The following is a 20,152-nucleotide window of genomic DNA, read 5'->3' on the forward strand; positions in this document are numbered from 1 at the left end:
TTGGATCAAACTAGAATATAGGGCAGAGTGTGGAGGCCAAACTTTTATATTTTAATTCCATCTGTGACAGCTTTAACTGGGTCAATCCACAAGTAGATCATTGAAATATGTTGGCGTGGAAGGGGACCCAGATAAAAAATCAGGTTATTTCCTGCAGCAAAGAAGAGGGTCAGAAAAGCTATTTCTCCCTGTTTTTTTTTTTGAATTGCTGGTCGTCCTGAACTGTCAGTGAGAAATGGTCATGTGTTCTGTGTTTTGCCACAGATGGTATCCCAGAACTCCCGGTCCGGTCCGCAGAAGCGGGACCTGTACGTTTGCCGACATGGGGAGAGGATGGATGTGGTCTTTGGAAAACACTGGCTTACTCAGTGCTTCGATGCAAAAGGTTCGTTCCTGTCCCTATCCCTGTCCCTGTCCCTGTGTGATGGCAGCACTGACTGTCGAACCCGCTCATTCCCCAAGCTGCCTGTTTTCACCACTTCTTTTGGCTTGAGTGCTGAGGGAGTGCCGCACTGTTGGAAATGCTGTCTTTTGGCTGAGATATCAAACAGAGTCCTGTCCTGCCCTTCAGGTGGACATAAAAGATCCCATGGCACTATCCGAAGAAGTGCAGGGCAGTTTTCCCTGGTGTCCTGGCCAATATTTACACTTTAACTAACATCACTAAAATAGATGATCTGGTCATTATCACGTTGCTGCTGTGGGGGCTTGCTGTGCATAAATGTTCCTGTATTCCAACTGTGACTATACTTAAAAAGTACTTCATTCGTTGTTCAAGCACTTTGGGACACCTGAGGTTGTGAAATGCAAGATATAGAAATGCAAGATTTCCTTCTTTTCCTGGGAAACAGTTCCACAGGTGATAGGTGACTTCCTGCGTCTTGCCCAAGTGGAAATTCTTCATGCTGGACTGAGTAATCGGGCAGGTTATTCGGTCATTGCAAGATTCCTGCTAATCCCAATCCGGTGTCTACCTTGCAGCCATGCACGTTTTCTGGTGGGTGACTTTGGTTCGTGATCAGGAGTGAGCACATTGGCTGATTTTCTTGCTTTCCTCTGATGCTGGGACCTGGGTTAGGTTTTCATTTTAGCCTCAATGTCACTTCAGATTGAAGCCCACTGCAGGGGTGGGGTCGGGCTGCAATCTGATCAAGCTGACCGATCAATTGATTTATACAACCCTCCAAGACCTCTGCACTCGCTGCATCCCGATTTTCATCCCTCCACTATTGGCATGTTTCTTCAGCTTCCTAGTCTCTGGAATTCCCTTCTTAAACCTCTCTACCTTTCTGTCTCTCATTCCTCCTTTTAGGACGCTCCTTAAAATCTACCTCTGACCAAGCTTTTGGTCACCAGACCTAATATTTCCTTCTTGGAGTTGGTGTCAAATTTTGTTTGATAACCCTCCTGTGAAGCACATTAGGGCTTTTTAATTATGTGAAAGGCGCTATATAAATGCAAGTTACCTCTCCTGTGGTTGCCATGGTGCAAATGATTGGAAATGCGCCAGGTGACATCACCTGCATTGGTGCAGCAAGACAACAGATATCGAGGCCGTGCACAAGTGCTAGCGGTTCCCAGAAGTTACTGTGGTACGTTGTTGACGTGTGTTTGCATTGTATTGAAAGGCTGGAGAACTCTGAGAGATAATGGCCATTTGATATTTAGCTTGGAGTTCTTAACGAATTTTATTAGGTCTCACCCCGCTCCTTCCTTGAAGGCAACAGGCAGCATTTTGCGCTGCTTGTTCTTTGCTTTCGTTAAGCACCGATTGTCACTTGCTGAAGATTCTGACTTGCTGCTGTCAGCTTATGACAAACAAAACCCTAAGCTCCCCTCAGAATTACAAACGTGCTAATTCTGATTGCCGTTTTGCTGCAGGGTTTTGTTCTCAGCCCCTGTTTAAAGAGTTAATCTGCTGACATTTACTTTTTGAAATAGGTAATTACATAAGGTCCAATTTGAACATGCCACCAATTCTGCCTCAGAGAAGCGGGGGATACAGGGACTATGAGAAAGACGCTCCCATCACAGTGTTTGGCTGCGCACAGGCTAGGCTTGTTGGTGAGTTAATCCTGTCAACACCTTTGATCCATGTTTAACGTGATAATGTTGTTTGTGTAATAGATTGCTCCTGCCCCCTATTCATCTTAGGTCTTCTGTGCTACATTATCTCCTTGCTGGGCCCAGCATAGAAGATAGCATACTCCTAGATCACTGGAAATGTTGTTCTGTGCACTTCATTATACTTACCATCAATGAGGTTGTGTTACAAAGGGAAGGATGCTATGCTTCAGTTGCATTGAGCCTTATTCTGATCCTATTCAGTTTTGGGCACCGCACTGGGGGTATGTTGGCTTTGGAGTGAAAAAAAATTCTCCTCAACTCCCTTCTAATTGTTCTGCCAATTACTTTAAACCTATGTCTCCTGATTATCGATGTCTATCTAAGAAAAATAATTCCTTCATAATCATTCTACCCAGGCCCCTCATAATTTTACACACCACAATTATATCTCCCATTACGCTTCCCTGTTCCAAAGAAAACAACTCCAGCCTTACCTAATCTTCCTCCATGAATGGATAACAAACTAATCTTTATAATCGATTTTCAATCAAGGAAGTTGCAATGACTTTAAACATTAGGAAAACAGGACTTCATCCCCTCCTCACTCTCAGGACAACTGAACTATGGGAACAGGAGGGAAAGACCCTCCTGGGTCTTTTATAACTGTTCTCTTGTCAGTGAGCCAGATGCTGGGAGCTCATGAAAAATATACGATTTTAATTGATACAAAAAATTTAACAGGTTCAAAGAAAGACGGTCAGGTTGGAAGTCAGATACGTTGACCAGGATTTTTGGGATGGTGCGGTATGCCTTCCTGCTATCTGAGGAGTCAGAGGAGAATGAAACCCAGCTGATGACGCCTGCCCCACAGCCACTTAATTCAATGGCTGGAGGCGGGACTTCTGCCTCTCACTCAGGAGGAGGTCCTGCCTCTGAGAGCTGTCAGCCAGTCAGATTGGCTGGCAGTTCTCTAGTACCTGCAACGCCAAAAGCTGCAGTAGACGGGCCTAAGTCCCAAGAGTCCAGGACTGGTTGGGTTTTGGGAGTCTTGGGGTGGGGAGGTGAGGCCCAGGTGGTTTGCAGAAGGGACTGGGGTAATGTTAGAGAGGCCAGGGGGTAGGGAGGACCTGTAGGGGCTAGTCCTTTTGGCATGGGGGTGAAAGGGAGGGGACCTGATGTTAAAAGGAGGCTGCTGATGGAGGCAATTTGAAAGATTCTATTCAATTCGTCCGAAATCCCTGCTCTTTCCCAACAGCCCTGTTTTTTTACCCTTTTCACATATTTATCCAATTGTCTTTTTGAAAGTTAGTATTGATTCTGCTTCCATCACCCTTCTCAGGCAGCACATTCCAAATCACAACTCGCTGTGTGATATTATTTCTCCCTAACTACTCTATTAAAAACCACTCATGGTTTTATAAACCTCTATTAAATCTCCCCTTAACCTTCTCTGCTCGTAGGAGAACAATCCCAGCATTTCCAGTCTCTTCACATTAACTGAGGTCCCTCATCCCTGGCTTCATTCTGGTAAATCTCCTCTGCACCCTTTCAAAGACCTTGGCATCCTTCCTGAAGTCTGGTACCCAGAATTGGACACAATACTCCAGCTGCAGCCTAATCAGTACTTCATGAATTATTTTGAATAACTTCTTTACTTTTGTACTCTGTGCTGCTGTTTGTAAAGCCAAGTGTCTGTTTTTTTTTAACTGCCTTCTTAATGTGTTCTGCCACCTTCAAAGATTTGTGTACCTACATTTCCAGGTCTCTTGGTTCCTGTGCCACCTTTAAAATTGTACCATTTAATTTATATTGTCTTTTAGTTTTAAATGCAAACTTGACTTAACTATCTGGACTTTAAATGCCAGACTTATGGTGCTTAGTCACTGCTGTGTAGCCCAAGCTGCAGGTTGGTCACCTGTGCCCTCAGTCATTATCTGAGCAACCAAAAGCACAGAGCAACAATAAACAGCCCTGCTATGGTGCAACAAAAGGTTGGCTAACTCAGTATAGACCTGGCTAGCAAAATGGGGACCTTGCAGTTCTGAATGATTCAGTTTCACAACAGCACTTACATCCAAGCTATTGGGGAAGCTCTCCTTCAATCCACTCTACTACAGAGCAGTGGTGAGGTTGAAGAGATCCAGGAGAAGGCTTTAATGCAGTTGCGCTTCGATGAATCTGACTGCCGTGTGTGTTTTACTTGCAGGAGAGGCTCTGCTTGAGAGTAAATCAGTCATTGATTATGTGTACTGTTCACCCTCACTACGCTGTGTGCAAACGGCATTCAACATACTGAAAGGTAATGAAACATCTGTCAATGTTTACAAAACCCTTCCTAGGCACTCTCTGCCCAATCTCTGCAACTTTATCATAGTTCCATGCCCCTCTTTTTACTGTTTGCTCTTCTGCATTAGGACTTTGTCTTCACCTGCCTGCCTTTCCACTCTTTCACCATGACTGAGTCTTTAGCCTTAATGTCTCTGAATCTAACTCTTGAGTTTTCTTCCCAGACCCCTTGGCTTTGTTGCATTTCTTTGCCTTCCCACCCTCTGACACCATGACAGGTCTGCTCAAAGTCTATCCCTTTGACCACAGGCCTCTTGAGTACAGGAAATCTTACCCCAGGGAAAGTCGGTGTGTGTGTGTGTAGCTGTACCCCAGGGAGAGTCAGCAGCTTCAGAAGTGACACTGATAAAGTTTTAAGGGGCAGGCCCATGGTTTATGTGCTACTGATTTGGAGATGCTCCTTTTGTTGAATGAGTTATTGGGGATGTCACCTCTGTTTTTCCACAAGCATGGCCTGAGCTCTCCATTGGTTGTCATTTTGATTCTCTACCCCTCGCCCACCTCATGCTTCTACACTGTTCTAATAAAGCTTGATGAACAACACCTCATCTTTCTTTGTCACGTGCCATTGTACCTCCAATTTGTTCACAGGACTTCAGCAGGAAAATCATATAAAAGTTCGGGTGGAGCCTGGGCTGTTTGAGTGGACTAAGTGGGTCTCTGGGAATACCTTGCCGGCCTGGATGTCAACAGAGGAGCTTGCAGCAGCAAACCTGGGGACTGACACATCCTACAGGTAGGAGTTGGCACAGAAAGTGCTTATCAAATGGCAGCATTCGAATGAGGCTTTTCCCCTTTGGATAGGTCAAACCATTTGGTCTTTCGTGGGAAGTATTTAGTTGAGAACTAAATTAGTATGTCCTTAGAGCCATAGAATGTTACAGCACAGGGGGAGATAATTTGATCCATGGTGTCTGCTGCTTGTTGAGGTGTCGAGAATGTGAACTATCAGTGGGAGGTACTTGAGATCAAGGTTCCTAATCTGGGGTTGGCATTGTACATAATCAGTATTAAGTCACTGACTATCAGGAAAGATTGAGATGAGGAGAAATTTCTTCACTCGGAGGATTGTGAATCTTCCAAGTTCTTTACCCACTAAAGGCTTTGGACGCTCAGTCATCGAGTATATTCTAACTGGTGTTTTATATATTGCAGACCTCATTTTCCGGCGAGCAAACTAGGGATTTCAGAATCCTATGAGACGTACATTAGCAGGAGTTGCCAGGTGATGAGGGATATCCTGGCTGAATGTAAAGTCAAAGGTAATGGCAAGACTCATTGTGTAAGGAAACTACAGTATTTTCATTTGCTATTTGGAAGGGAATGATGGAGAATTACTTCAACAACACAATGAGTGTGACAGACCCATCAGGGTTTGGGATAAAGTTTGGAACAAAATAATAATGTGAGAGAGAAAGACTTGCATTTTCATGCAGCAACTTTCACAACCTTTTGACTAGCATCCACCATCATTAAAACCAGGGCCATTAGGCACCTTGGGTGAACAATAGGCCTTGAGACACACACGCCCACGCCCCCACAATTAAGACAATTACATTTCAAAAATGAATATTGTGCATTAGTATGAATAAAAACTCTGCATTTATAATAGATTTTATATGATAATGAAGAATATTATGACACTGTGTACATTCTTCTTGTTCTACACTGTTTATAGGATATGTACCCGAAGAAGTGCATGTTATAATGTGTAATGTGATCACATGATGTAATACTATATGTTCCTGCAACAGTTGCTAGATGATTTTATGTGCAATTTACACAATCCATAACCATTAAGATAGAGTGGGCGAGTTTAATGTGTTCCTTGATATTATTTACTGATTTGCAGTTTTGGATTAGTCATGGTGGTGTGCATATTTGTAAAACTGTCGTGTAAACAAAATGAGAAATATGATATGACATTTTGGGGAAGACTGCAACATAAATACTGGGAAATCTATATGTATGTCAGCAGGATATGGATGTATATCAGTAGATCTATATGTATGTCAGCAGGATATGGATGTATATCAGTAGATCTAGACCTTTCATCCCCACTGCTGAAGCCTGATTTTTCACTTATTTAGTTTCATGAATAGTTCATTCAGTTTTTTTTATCCGCCTCTCAAATTTTGTTGCTCTAGGTAACTACCTAGTTTGCACCAGCCTTTGAATGGTGGAGCAGGCTCAGGAGATCACTCCTGCTCCTATTTCTTAAATTTATTATGCGATGCTCCTGACATACTTTGGCTCCTGCCAAGGAAGCCCCGTTTTCAGTTGCGAACACATTGGGTGGGGAGATCTGCTCGTTACCACATTCCTGTTTGTGGGAGCTTGCTGTGCGCAAGTGGTTTCTGGGTTTCCTATGTTACAACAGCAGTTACTCATTTCATTGCCTGTAAAAACAACTTGGGATGTCCTGAGGTTGTGAAAGGCACTAGATAAATGCAAGTTATCTTCACGGTGCTGGATTGTGAATTGGGATGACTGTGGCTTTGCTTTTACTTTCAGGTAACAGTGTTCTGATTGTAGCACACGCCTCCTCCCTTGAGGCTTGCACTCGGCAGCTCCAGGGTCTTTCCGCGCGCAATTCTAAGGACTTTGTTCAGGTGGTTCGAAAGGTCAGTGTGTTGTGTGTGCTCCTTTGTTCACTCTGAACTCTTAAACTTTGTTATTAAACATATATACTAAAGGGGGCTGATGCTAACTGGGAGTGAGTGTTGGTGGGGTGGGGAAGGTGGGCTGCCTGAAGTTTTCTGGTCCGAGGTTGTGCTTGTTTTAACTGTCAGGTCTTGTTTTTGTTCCAGTTGCCAACTGTTCACCTGAGACAGGTGGAAAGAGGCAGCTGGCCAATTTTGGGCAGGTCAAAAGCATAAGACCTGATGGTAGCCCACCTAAACCTAGGGTAAATGTTGGAGCAGGACATTTTAATTCTATTTCATGGTTTAGAAGGGGGAACCTGGGCAACAGTGATCCAGCCTTAATAGTAACTACATTATAGGAAAGGAAATTTTGAACAGAATCAACTTCATGCAAAGTGATAAATGGCTGGAATTATTTGGCATGTGGCATTTCACAGGCAACATTTGGAAAGGGGAAGGGATGGTTTCAAACCACAGCTGACTGTGGTAAACATCATTGACTTGCATGTAATAAAAGTGCACAATCATCTTAAAGTTTAATCAAAAATCTACAAATCACAGGCCAGTTCCCACCATTAAGTTTGCTGTTGTCACTTCTGTTCCAGATGGTTTGATACAATTTCTTACCAATTTGTGAAATGTGAAGTGATGCAAGTCTGAATGAAGAATGAGAAGATACAATATAAACTCATGGGACAGTTTTACAGCAGGTGCAGGAACAGACAGAAGCAGAGGAGAGATGAGTGTTTCTAATGCAGAGTGATTATGACCTAGGATACTCTGCCTGAAAGGGTGGTGGAAGTGAATTCAATGGCAGTTTTCAAAGGTGAGGTGGTGGTGATGAGCTGCTGCCTTGAACCGCTGCAGTCCGTGTGGTGTAGGTACACCCACAGTGCTGTTAGGGAGGGAGTTCCAGGACTTTGACCCAGCGACAGTGAAGGAACAGCAATATATTTCCAAGTCAGGATGGTGAGTGATTCGGAGGGGAACTTCCAGGTGGTGGTGTTCCCACCTATCTGCTGCCCTTGTCCTTCTAGATGGTAGTGGTCATGGGTTTGGAAGGTGCTGTCGAAGGAGCCTCGGTGAATTCCTGCAGTGCATCTTGTAAATGGTACACATTGCTGCTACTGTGCATTGGTGGTAGAAAGAGTGAGTGTTTGTGGATGTGGTGCCAATCAAGCGGACTGCTTTGTCCTGGATGGTGTCAACCTTCTTGAGTATTTTGGGAGCTGCACTCATCCAAGCAAGTGGGGAGTATTCCATACCACTCCTGACTTGTGCCTTGTAGATGGTGGACAGGCTTTGTGGAGTCAGGAGGTGAGTCACTCATCTCTGACCTGCTTTTGTAGCCACAGTATTTATATGGCTATCTCAGTTCAGTTTCTGATCAATGGTAACCCCCAGGATGTGGATAGTGGGGGATTCAGTGATGATAACGCCGTTGAACGTCAAGGGATGATGGTCGGATTGGATGGTTGGACTCATATACATGAAAAGAAAATTTTTGTAAGGTCATGGGAAGAGAACAGAAAAATTGGATAGTTCATTCAAAGAGCTGGCACAGGCACAATGGGCCAAAGTGTTGTATGATTCTATTAACAAGATATAAATGTTAAACTTGCTGCTTTAGGAATAAGAAGTCGGCTAAAACTTTTTCACCCAAAGTGAAATAAAATTTTAAACATAGGATTGGAAGTATTGCTAAAAAAAGAGACATATTGAAGCTTTTTGTCTTCACTCATCAGGTCACTCCGCAAGAATACCAATACTAGGGAAAATCAACAATTTATATTGTAAGAGAAGAGAGTGCTGGCTGGTTGGCAAGTGGACTCTGGTAGAGGCATTACCATGGAGAATGCTCCAATTGATGGTGACTGACAAGCATTGTTTGTAAGTTAAACCAGGCAGCTTGACCCTGATTGGTCAAGGCATTGCCCTGAGGAATGAGTCAGCGAATGGCTGTCACTGATTTTGTTTAGTTGAAACAGCTGCAATGTGTGCCTGTGTTCTTTCTGCCTGCAAAGAACAGGGCCCTATGTACTAATATATGCAGCTTCCAGTACAGACAGAACATGTACACACATTGTGCCTATTTCAGCTAAACAAAATAAGTGACAGCCATTCACTGCCTCATTCCTCTGGGCAATACCATGACTAATCAGGGTCAAGATGCCTGGTTTAAATTTCAAACAATGCTTGGCAGTTAGTCACCATCAATTTCTGCATTCTTCATGGCAACGCCTCTATCAATCAGAGTCCACTTGCCAACCAGTCAGCACTCTCTTCTCATCCAATACAAATTGTTGTTTTCCCCTTATATTGGTATTTTTGTGAAGTGTCCTGATGAATGCAAGATGAAAAGTTTTGTCTTTTTTTTCAGCAATACTCAATTTTGGTACTACCAAATGACTATTTAGAATTGGAAGTGATCAGGAAGATGCATTCAATCAGTAGAGATAGGTTTAAGAAGTGTGTTTCTAGAGAAGAGTTATGGTATGAAGGTGAGTTTCAGATTATTGAGTTGTTGGGACAAATAGCTCTTGGTGCAGAGGAATTGGATAGCTCTATCAAAGGGCCTGTATGATGGACTGAATGGCCTCCTCCCTGTGCTGCATAATTCTAAGATTCATGTTTTTTGTTCCCTTCCCACAGATCCCGTATTTAGGATTCTGCGCCTGTGAAGAGTTAGAAGACGCGGGTATATGGCAACTGGTAGATCCTCCCATCCTACCCCTCACCCATGGCCCCAATCACAGTTTTAGCTGGAGAGACATCTTATACCAAGACTGAAAAAAAAGGAAAAGAAGCCCATCCATCACTGGAAGATAGAGCCATTAATAGCATGTGCTTCCATTTACTATTTCATCTCCTTTCCACATACTCTGTACGAGCAGGTTCATTCCACTGCCACGCTCGGTATATTGTGTGATTCAGCAACCAACTGGTGCCCTGTAGCTTTAATTATTTGACTATCTTATATGCCTGTACAATACTTTGTTTTGACAGGACTGTTTATTTTTCATCTGATTGTCTGAAGTAGATTATGAATGATTTATGTTATTACAGGGCCAAATATATTTAGGTCAGGACAAGATAAAGTTCTGAGGCCTGGTTTGAATGGAACTTGAGTGAATTTCAGAGAATCTAAATGTAGTTGAGGGACCTTGTGGTTGCTGTAGGTCTACGATATATTTTTGAAAAGTACGTGACACAGTTTCGCTAGGACCTGTGGTGTACTGGAGCAATAACTGGAGCATGGGATTCTATATAATGTGCTTCATAAGCAAAGATGGATGACTTGAAATTTTTTTTGGAGCAAAGCTAACTAGGATTCCTGCTCTATTTAAATGGAATAATGGGACTTTGCTTATCTCAGATTCTTGGGACAGTCAAGTGATATTATTTTTTCCTTCCCTGTTCTATTTAACTGAAGCCAAATAACAAAATGAATTTTAAATTAAAGCCAAAGGAATGGCTCATGAGGTATTGCTGAAATGAAGTCCGTGATCAGATATTTAAATATATTAAAATACACTGAACTTCGATCCTTCGTTACCAGAGTAATTGAGAAGAGGCCCTATTTATTGCATGTATTGTTAGAGGGATCTACTTTAGGTGATTATCCCGAAAACACAATTATATGAAATCTAGTCAGGGATATGGATACATAGCCTGGCAATACAGAATTCTTAATTCTGAACTCCAAGCAGGGAGGCTGCCAAGGGACTGTGGCTACAATACTGATAGCCCTGATTCTCCAATCGGTGCTCTGTGCAAGTAGGAGTCCATGCTGGGAGTATGGGATCGTGGAATCTTATGAGTTCGCATATTAGGGGTGGGGTATAACTGAGGGAAACCTTGAACATGATGCAGTATCTGTTTCTCTTCATAGTCAGTCCCTAATTCCACTATTTAAATGTAGGCTTGATCCTTCCCCGTCCATTAAGCAGTGGCCTTTATTGTGAACATGTTCACTTTTCTTGCACTAATCCTCACAGTGTAATTTAAGACAGGAATGTCATAGATGTGAGCCTTATAATGAGGGTGTGTTGAATCAGCTGAGTGCTATTTAAATGTGGTTCCTCTCTACCTGAAGCAAACTGGAGAGAGAACTATTTATTTCCTCTATATTTTGTTTTCTTATTTTTCCTTGGATAAGCTTTTAGAACAGAAAGTTCACATTTTCAAAATCTAAGTCTTCTCTAAAATCTACATGCTATATCCAGAAATTCTTTCCATGTTTTGGTAAAATAGCCAAAGTTAGTTTGTGCTAGGACTAATTTGAAGTTTCTCCGCTGTATTTATCCATTTTCTGTGTTCCATGGGACACTTCGAAACCAATGAGGTATTTTAATGGAAGGTCAACCTTTTCTGACCAATCTCGATTTCTAATGAACAGCTTTTTTTTTCTCAGGACAGAGATCTTCAGCCTGATATGTTTCTCACCAGAAAGGGTTTTCAATCTCCAGCACATTATCACCTGGGGAAAGAGTGAAAATCACAACACTCGTGGTTCCAATTTCAAATACTGCCTGAACCCTCACCTAGAAGGTTGTTCTCTGCAGTGCTACTCAAGAAACCCAAAGGTTAAAAATAGAAAATCTAATTTTTTTGTTTGTTTTGTGGATGTGGGTGAGATGGAGATAAACCTGTCATCTCTTTAAAATTTCCAGTCAGCCTTTTTGACTTCAGTCCAAAACTGGATGTTAAATTGTTGAGATTTTTGACTGTAATGTAAGTGTTTTCATTCATCACAAAGTCTTCTGGTGTTTAGAGTCTGCAGGCCATACCCATTTCAGCAGTAAGAAGAATATTTGCCCACTATTTTTACCAGAACTATGCCCTGGTAGTTCCTTCACATCACATTCTGTTAGGGGATAGTCAAATCAAAAACAAGACTTTACTGAATCTTCTGTATTATGTGTTTGTGGATAGCAATCAGGAGCAGGATCCCTAACCAACTTCACACTTTCAATGGCCAAGGGCAATGAGGCCAGTTCTAGCCACCCATCTTCACTGTTGCCCAGTTCACATTAGATATCTTAGAATGGGTCCAAGGATCCAACGTGGGACTTCTGTAGTATATGTGGAACAGCAACTTACTGTACAAATTTGCCTAACTATTGAAAGAGAAACATTTGGAATTTCTGAAGTTAATTGTTTCATATTGTGCATGTCCCCTCCCTCTGCCAGCCCACCCCCTCGGTCCCCATCCCTTTTCCTTTCACACACACACACACACACACACACACACACGGACGCACGCACAGTAACTCATTAATTTTAAGCAGACGGGATTTACTGAAAGAATGAAAATTGCAAGCTGATTCAGACTGAAGGGCATTATAATCATGTAAGGGTGTACACACTGGGCCCATCTCCCAAAAAGCCGCGTGCCACCTGAGCAAGAAGAAAGGATCACTCAATATTCACAGACCATGGTGCCAAACACTCCATGCCACAGATTCTTTTACCTTTCTTCATTCAAATTATGCCTAGGTGGTTCCTTTTACAGCACCTGCTGTGATAGAATTATTTTTAAAGATGTATTATTTTAAACACATGCTGTGTTTTCAGCTGCTTAGGCCCTCAGCCTTGAAATTCCCTCCTGAACCTTTTTCCTCCTTTTTTATGATCGTTAAAACCTCCCTCTTTGACCAAGCTTTTGGCCATCAGTCCTCATACCTCCTTATGTGGCTCAGTGTCAAACTAAAGCTAAAGGCACGATATAAATGCAAGTTGTTGAAAGAAATTTCAGTTGCATTACATTAATGTCAGAAGTTTAATAATGACTGTGCTGCCCTCACTGTGAATGTTCTATCTCTTTAAAGGACAATCTGGACTTTCCTAGGTTTATAAACAGTGCTACACATATTGATGTCTTTGCATCACCAATAAAGTCCATCCAGATTTTTTTAAAAAATGGATTAACTTTCCCTTTTTAATCGCATGGCTATATCCAAATGACAAAATGATGGGCATGTGAATGCGGGCTGTTTCTGGGACTCAGTAATTTAGCCTTTTCCAAAATTTCCTTCCAGAATCTTGGCACCATTTTGTGTGTAATTCTTTTCCTATCTCTGACGAGATGCCTGCAGAAATGAAGATGGAGAAGAAGATTTATGTGTGCTGTGTAGAAAATGATAAATAGACTCCTTATAAACTAGTTTATGATACTTTTGTACGCAATGCATAGCAAAATCCTCTGTATTTGGGGGCATTTATAACCTAACCCGCCCATGGGGAATCTGACTAGATTGGGTGCATTGCTGGTTTTGTATCCTGACTAATTTACTGCAAATTGAAGATAACAGTAAGCAATATTGGACAGGGTATAGAAACAGTGATGCACCCAATCCTATGTGTTTCCACCTGACAAGGTAGTAAAATGCCTGTGTTCCAACATCATTCTTTTTCCAATCCAACCAGCTTCCAAGGGGGCGAGGATTTCTTCATTGTGAAGGCTGTCATCAATTAGGGCGGGATTTTCCGGCCCCACCCACTGCAGGGATCATCATGCCCCTCCAAAAGTCAATGGGCTTTTGGCTGGTCTCCCACATTTGCCGCGGTGGGACCGAAAATCCCGGCCTAGGTGAAGTGACATTGGTCAGTATGTTGGATGCCTCATTGAAATGAACGTGTGGAAAGCATAGCCATTTCCAATTTGAAAACCTCTGTGGAGTCATCAAATTTCTAGTTCAGTACTGTAGTGTTCATTTAGGTTATACCACTGTACTAAATCAAGTTGATCTGATTAAAAGGAAATCATGCAGTTTTAGTGAATCACAGAGGACTTGACTGTTCCTTGAGTGTTCACCTGTGCAGCCCAGTTTGACTGTTTTTAACCTCACAAAGGTTTTGCCTTCACCTAATAGTTATATGCTTATTTTGTTTCTATCTGCATGATTTCATAGCTTTTTGTGCTTTTTAATTATTTATATTTATTCAACTCTTTGTCGGCATGTTCTAAACGATGAACTGATATGCAAGTTCATTTCTTTCAGCACATTTGTGATAACTTGCTTCTGCTGCTTACAGCAAGATTGGTCCGTCTGCTGAATTTTCAAAAGCCCTGAGGAAATCGGTGCACACTACAGGCCCAATAGAGCCCAGTAATGCAATGCAATGATAAATGGGGAGAGGGGTGCTCGTGGATGATTCTTGAACTCAGCTCAAAAGCTGGTATTAGCTCAGGAATTGGTGGGATTCTGTTTGTCACTGTTTCTTGTTGCATTTTTTTCTGTTGCCATCTGCTGAAGAACAAATGGAGCATCCAATATTGCACAATGATTCATTGTACAAACACAGCCAAGTGCAGTCAAATAAATATTTCTTCCTTTATGATCTAGAGATGGGTATTAGTTACCCAGATTCATCTAAAGGAAGAGCTAAAACACAGAAAGATGTCTATTGTTTTATGAAAAGATTCTGAGGGAGGAGTGAAATTCAATTTGGATGTGGATACAAAATGAACAATACTGCATCTCCTGCCAGTTATGCTACTGGTTTGCTGTTAAGTTCTATTTGGGCATGTAACTGATGGTAGATGTGATGCCACCAATTTTGCATCCTCACCCAAGTTGAGTTTCACCCCGAGTTTTCTATAAGAGTTGAGAAAGGGATTCTTCTTATAATTAGTTTGGTGTTGAGCATTACAAAATATTGGCAATTGGAGGCATGCTTCTGTGGGAGTGAGAATTAACTGAGGGGCATGATATTCCAGAAAATGCATGGACCATTGGCTGTGGGCAATTAGTTTTATATAATTGAACCTGGCCTCTTAACCAGCAGTCTCAAGGAAGTTCTTGCTGGTTGGAATCATATGAAGTTTAGGCATCCTAGTTTCCAGCTTACAAACCCATGCCATGTTTTCTTGCCAACTCCTCTCCAATTTGTGACATCTCTGAAGTAAAATCATATCTTTCAGGAATCTTTAACTTTGATATTGGCTGTGGTCTTTAATTTTTAACAGTTGCTTGGAACTGCCTATTGAGTTTGTTGTTGTTGTACCATTTATATTGTAATCAAGGCTACCAAACTCCTTAATTCCCTCAGTCTTCCCTTCTTCAGGTCTTTAAAGCCCAAACTTAGGTTCAACTAACCACAGCTTCCTGATTTTCTTACTCTTCTTTCCTCTTTGACATTTGGTGTTCCCCTCCACTAAGGGCCTTTTGGTTTTTATTTAACTAAATATTTCACGGCACAAAATTGATCTCCTGTTAATTCTGTGGAGCATCTCTTTATTCTGCCTATAACTAGAAACTGAAATGTACCTTTTTTAAAACAGATTAAATAGTAGCTGATGTTAGGCTCACTCGAGTATCGTGGCATCTTTTTACATTCTTGTGGGGATATGCCATTAGTCTGCTCTCCTTTTGTGCAGCTTTTGTGCCCTAGCTTTTCCCACACTATTTTACACTTTTTTTTCAATTCCTCTCCATTCGCTTAAACTCCCTCCCTTGTTGCACTCTATAGAGCATTGAGGTTTGTGTATCTACCATCCACGTGACTGTGGTCACCAGCACTGCTGCTGTCTGCAATATAGGCGTGTATTATTATTTTGTACTTTTGCTGAGCCCTACAATGAAGTAACAAAACTCCCAGCCCATGAGGCTGGAAGTTTTGAGTGCCATGCAACCATGTGCCTCAAATCAGTAACCATGACACCTTAAAGGGGGCTCCTTAAAAAGCATGTCAGCAGGATTTTTCTGATATTAATACATTCTGCCGAAAACTCTGTCTCGAATGACTGGAGCTTGGTCTTGTGAAACAGAAACACCTGACTATCCAATTCAAACTTAGCGGAGTAATTGGCAGTTATACCCACTTAACTAAACATCTTTATTTCTGAAATGATCTCATTCAAGGTGAGCTCCATTCCCTCCTTTTACCAGCCTTACTTTGTTTTGAAAATAGTATAAGTTGAAGGCCAGTCAAACACCTCACTTATTCCCAACCAAGTGCCAAGGGTTAACTTGGCTTTGCCTGTCACTCAAATCTGCCTTTCCTTGGAACAATGAATCTTGGTGCCATGTAGCAGCAGGACATAGGAATCACTTGTTGAAATGCAATCCCATCTATGACGCTAAGACCTACCAGTTCTTGTAAAATGACATTGGCTACAGCCTAATGAGGTCTCACCAACCTGTCCTCTTGTTGGTTATAAAGAGAACAAGTAAAAAAAAATGTTTGCACCTTTTTGTAAAATAAAATTTCAAAAGCTTGTCTTATTTTGGATTAGCTGAGCCTTGTTTTGGAAATGGGTCCCCCTGTTGAGGAGCTTAATTCTTGAGTTGAAACTTTATTGGCTGCTCCAGTGCAGCAATCCAGGCCAACTCGCATCTTAAGTTTGTTCAAAGAATGAGAAATTGAATAAACTGGAGCCAAGGAAACAAATTAAAATTAGCTTAAAAGTAAATTTGAAACCTTATAAAGTAAGCATTTCCAGCACAAATGTGTTCAGTTACATCATTCAAACATTAGGCTGTGTTCTGTCTTTAATAATATAAACCCTACACTATATATTTTCCATATTTGTTTTCTATCAAAATTGTGAGTCTTGATAGTGAGTTGACGCTGGTTGTGTCTTGGTCCTTGTGTTCCTACTTTCTCCTGTTTGTAGACAATAAGCAGACTATAAAAAAATTAAGGAAGAATATATTAAATTAAATATACACTCTATTAAAAAGCCTGGCGCTTTTGTGATTATACGGCTGGGGGGGAGCTAGTTTTTGGCATGTCATTGAGTAGTGATTTGTTTGCAACTCTTAACAGGCAGACCTCAATTCAAATGTCAAGTCTCTTGTTCTTCAAACAAATGCTTTATGTATTTAAATTATTGTTCCATTTTTATGTATTCAAAAGTGTGTTCTCAAGAATGTGCAATTTTTTGTTACAAATGACTGCCTCGACAATTATTTACTGCTTCCTACTGTGTAAATTATGTTGCCAAATAAATGTTTTATTAGCATTAAATATCACTATTTATTCTGAGTATATTTTCAGGTCTTTTCAATTGCTTACTTGGTTTTGTGAGTGTGTAATTATTATGATTCACTGCTCCTTTAAGGAATTAATAAATGGGGAGAAACTCTGGCTGTGTGGTCACTGGAATTTCATAAAATATAATGGCGGTGGTCAGAAAATTTCACACTGACCATTTGAAAAGCACCCAGCAAGGGGAGTTATCAATTCTTTCCTTCCAAACATGAGTTGTGCATGGAGAGGTGTGTGTGAGCTGGTCAACGTTAGAATGAACAACTGCTGGGAACACATTTATTGTTGATGATAGTGGTGATGGGGGTAATTTTAAGGTGGTAAATTAAAAGCTGTAGACAGGATGTGTTCATACAACATTTAAAATGCTTCAACTTGTGTGAAATCTTTTCTATAGATAATTGCAATACATTCAGCCTTGTGACAATACTGATCATATGTATTGCTGTTAGTTCTTGACTCTTTCTCCCCCCCTCCCTGCCCCCATTAAGGATTATACTAAGAAAGAAAGACTTGAAGTGCACAACCTCCAGAGATCCCAAGTGGCAATCGAACTAGGCACCAAAGTACTTTTGAAGTATGGTCAGAGTTGTGATGTAGGAAAAGATCGGTAGCAAGGTCCCACAAACATCAATGAGCTAAATTGCAAGATAATAAGATAATTGGATAACTGAAGATGAAAAAAAAAATGCAGGGCTATGGGAGGCAGAGTAGTGGGACTAGGTGAGGTGCTCTTGCAGAGACACTGCACAGAAACAATGGGCTGAATGGTCTCCTCTGCTATAACCATTCTAGGGGGTATTTGATCATTTAGTCATCTTGATAAGAGATAAATGTTGATCAAAGACACTGGGAAGAATGCCGCTGCTCTCCTCAAATAATGCCAAGGAATTTTTTACATCCACCTTAGAAAGCAGATGGGGCCTAGGTTTAATCTCTCACCTAAAGATCAACATTTTCAACTGAACACCTCTCCCTCGGTACTTTTAATAGATCATGTGACCAAGTCTGTGAAGTGGGATTTAACCCCCTAGTCAGAATGTCATTAGGTCCCTCTCAGATACTTGGCATCAATGAATCTCCACTGATGACTTGGTGGGCCTGGTACAGCATACCTGGTACAACAGGAGCCCTGGTCTGATATTGGCCAAGGTAATGGTGGGACATTATAATAGCCCCTTTGTCAGGGAGGGGAAAACATCAAGCAGGGAGGGGGTTCCCAGTCATCAGTCACGTTTGTTGAAAAGTACGTTTCTATGGACGTTGAATGGGGAGAGAATTGGGTTTAGCTATGGCTGCCCTTCTGTCACGCCCCCCCCCCCCCACCAAAAACCTCAAGGGTAGAATATGGCAATCCATGAATTATAAAGGTTGATAATATTACTTTTCAAGACCCATATTAGTATTTTACGTTAATCTGGTGCTTTGTAAGCTGACAGCCTCGCTGATAGCTTGTCTCCTTGTGTTTGACCGGTGGAGGGAGCCTCTTCTTCCCGCTCCCCAACCCCCATGCGCGCTGCGGCGGCTCGATTCAATCGAGAGCGAGATTCGGGCGCGTCCTCGCGCATCCAACAGTCACGGCGCCGGGGAGCAAAGACTGGTTGGAGGCAAATCTTCTCTCCAGAAATGTCTCAAACTAATTTTTAAAAATGTGGAAATAATTACTGGACGACGTTAAAAAAGTAATATTCATGTTTTCTGTCATGCCTAATCTCATTACTTAAGTAGTGCAACAATATATTTACATTTTTTTTACAATAACTTGTTTTAATTATCCTAAAATTAGATTATTGACTTTTTAAAAGTTTAATTCTTTGTGATATCTCCTCCATTTTTAAAAAGAGGTTGGAAATTTTGTGTGTGTTTCTTGTGTAAATATTGCCAAGGTTCACCTACATCTGCTTTTTAAAAAGAATCGCCTGGTAATTCTATGGCAGGATTTGGAGGTGGTGGGTTTACAGTGGGTTTTGTTAATGCAGTGGTTATGCTACAGGACTAATAACCAAGAAGCTTGGACAAGTAATCCAGCAGGCGTTCAAGCGCATCATGACAGTTTGAGAATTCAAATTTAGTTTTAATAAAGTTATATCCATGAAAGTGGCCAATGGATTGTCTTAAAAATCTAACTGGTTCATTGGTTTGTAACATTAAAGGGCTAATGCCTTCCTTTAGGAAGAAAACTTGCTTTCCGTGCCTGGTCTGGCTTATGTATGACTCCAGCCCCACACCTATGTGACTTTTTTGTTTGTTTTTATTCGTTCATGGGAAGTGAACGCTTATTGCCCTTCAGAATTGTCCTTCAGAAGGTGTTGTTGAGCTGCCTTCTCGAACTACTGCAGTCTGTGTTATTGACTCTTAACTGCCCTCTGAAGTAACCTGGCAAAAGTCGATCAGTTGGTAATAAGTGCTGGCAATGGCCAGCAATGCCTGAATCCCAAGAATAAATTGAGATAAATCTTTATGAAACTTAATTTCACAATAATTTAAACTACTTTTTTCAGAAAGACAACCTGGGTAGCTCAGGTGTGTGTGAAAAATCGGATTAGGTTTGGCTATGATGTTTCCTCCCAAGTGAGAATAGCCTCACCCATTCACTGACCAAGCTCATTCATCGAGAATGGTCACCTGGATGAGATGTTGGAGAACTGCAGGAGTTTATGGAACCTGTACCCCAGTCAACATCTTTAGGAGAGGGAAGAAATCACTATAAATGACTAAAAGAGACCACATATGTTTAAATTTGGAATGTTTTGGTGAGACCAGTGCACTCTCAAATTATTGTCAACTGTACAAAGTTTTTTTTAAATTCATTTATAGGTTGTGGGCATCGCTGGCTAGGCCAGCATTTATTGACAATCCCTAAATGCCCATGAGACGATGGTAGTGAGCTGCCTTCTTGAATTGCTGCAGGATAGCTGGGAAATTCCTTGTTTCTTAGATGTAAACCTTCAAAAGAATCTATCCTCAACCCCTCTGGCTTGCAGACTATCACGCCATCTCTAACCTCCCTTTCCTCTCCAAGATCCACACTCCTCTCTCTTGAAACTGCCTATTTTGAATCCCTCCATGCAATTTTTCAAACTTCCCATGTTACTAAA

At 41.4% G+C, this 20,152-nt stretch overlaps 1 protein-coding gene across 1 annotated transcript in view; it reads left to right on the forward strand.

Moving 5' to 3' along the window:
* Positions 1-17,033, forward strand: part of LOC121269619 (ubiquitin-associated and SH3 domain-containing protein B-like) — a 123,602-nt gene extending 106,569 nt beyond the window's left edge. The window contains exons 8-14 of the mRNA XM_041174341.1: positions 265-385; positions 1,942-2,064; positions 4,274-4,366; positions 5,005-5,149; positions 5,569-5,675; positions 6,928-7,037; positions 9,711-17,033. Coding sequence (XP_041030275.1) covers positions 265-385; positions 1,942-2,064; positions 4,274-4,366; positions 5,005-5,149; positions 5,569-5,675; positions 6,928-7,037; positions 9,711-9,848 — 837 coding nt within the window. The 3' untranslated portion in view covers positions 9,849-17,033. The remainder of the gene's footprint in view (positions 1-264; positions 386-1,941; positions 2,065-4,273; positions 4,367-5,004; positions 5,150-5,568; positions 5,676-6,927; positions 7,038-9,710) is intronic.
* The last annotated feature ends 3,119 nt before the right edge of the window (positions 17,034-20,152 follow it).

Source organism: Carcharodon carcharias, chromosome 25 (genome assembly GCF_017639515.1).
Source record: "Carcharodon carcharias isolate sCarCar2 chromosome 25, sCarCar2.pri, whole genome shotgun sequence".
NCBI lineage: Eukaryota > Metazoa > Chordata > Chondrichthyes > Lamniformes > Lamnidae > Carcharodon > Carcharodon carcharias.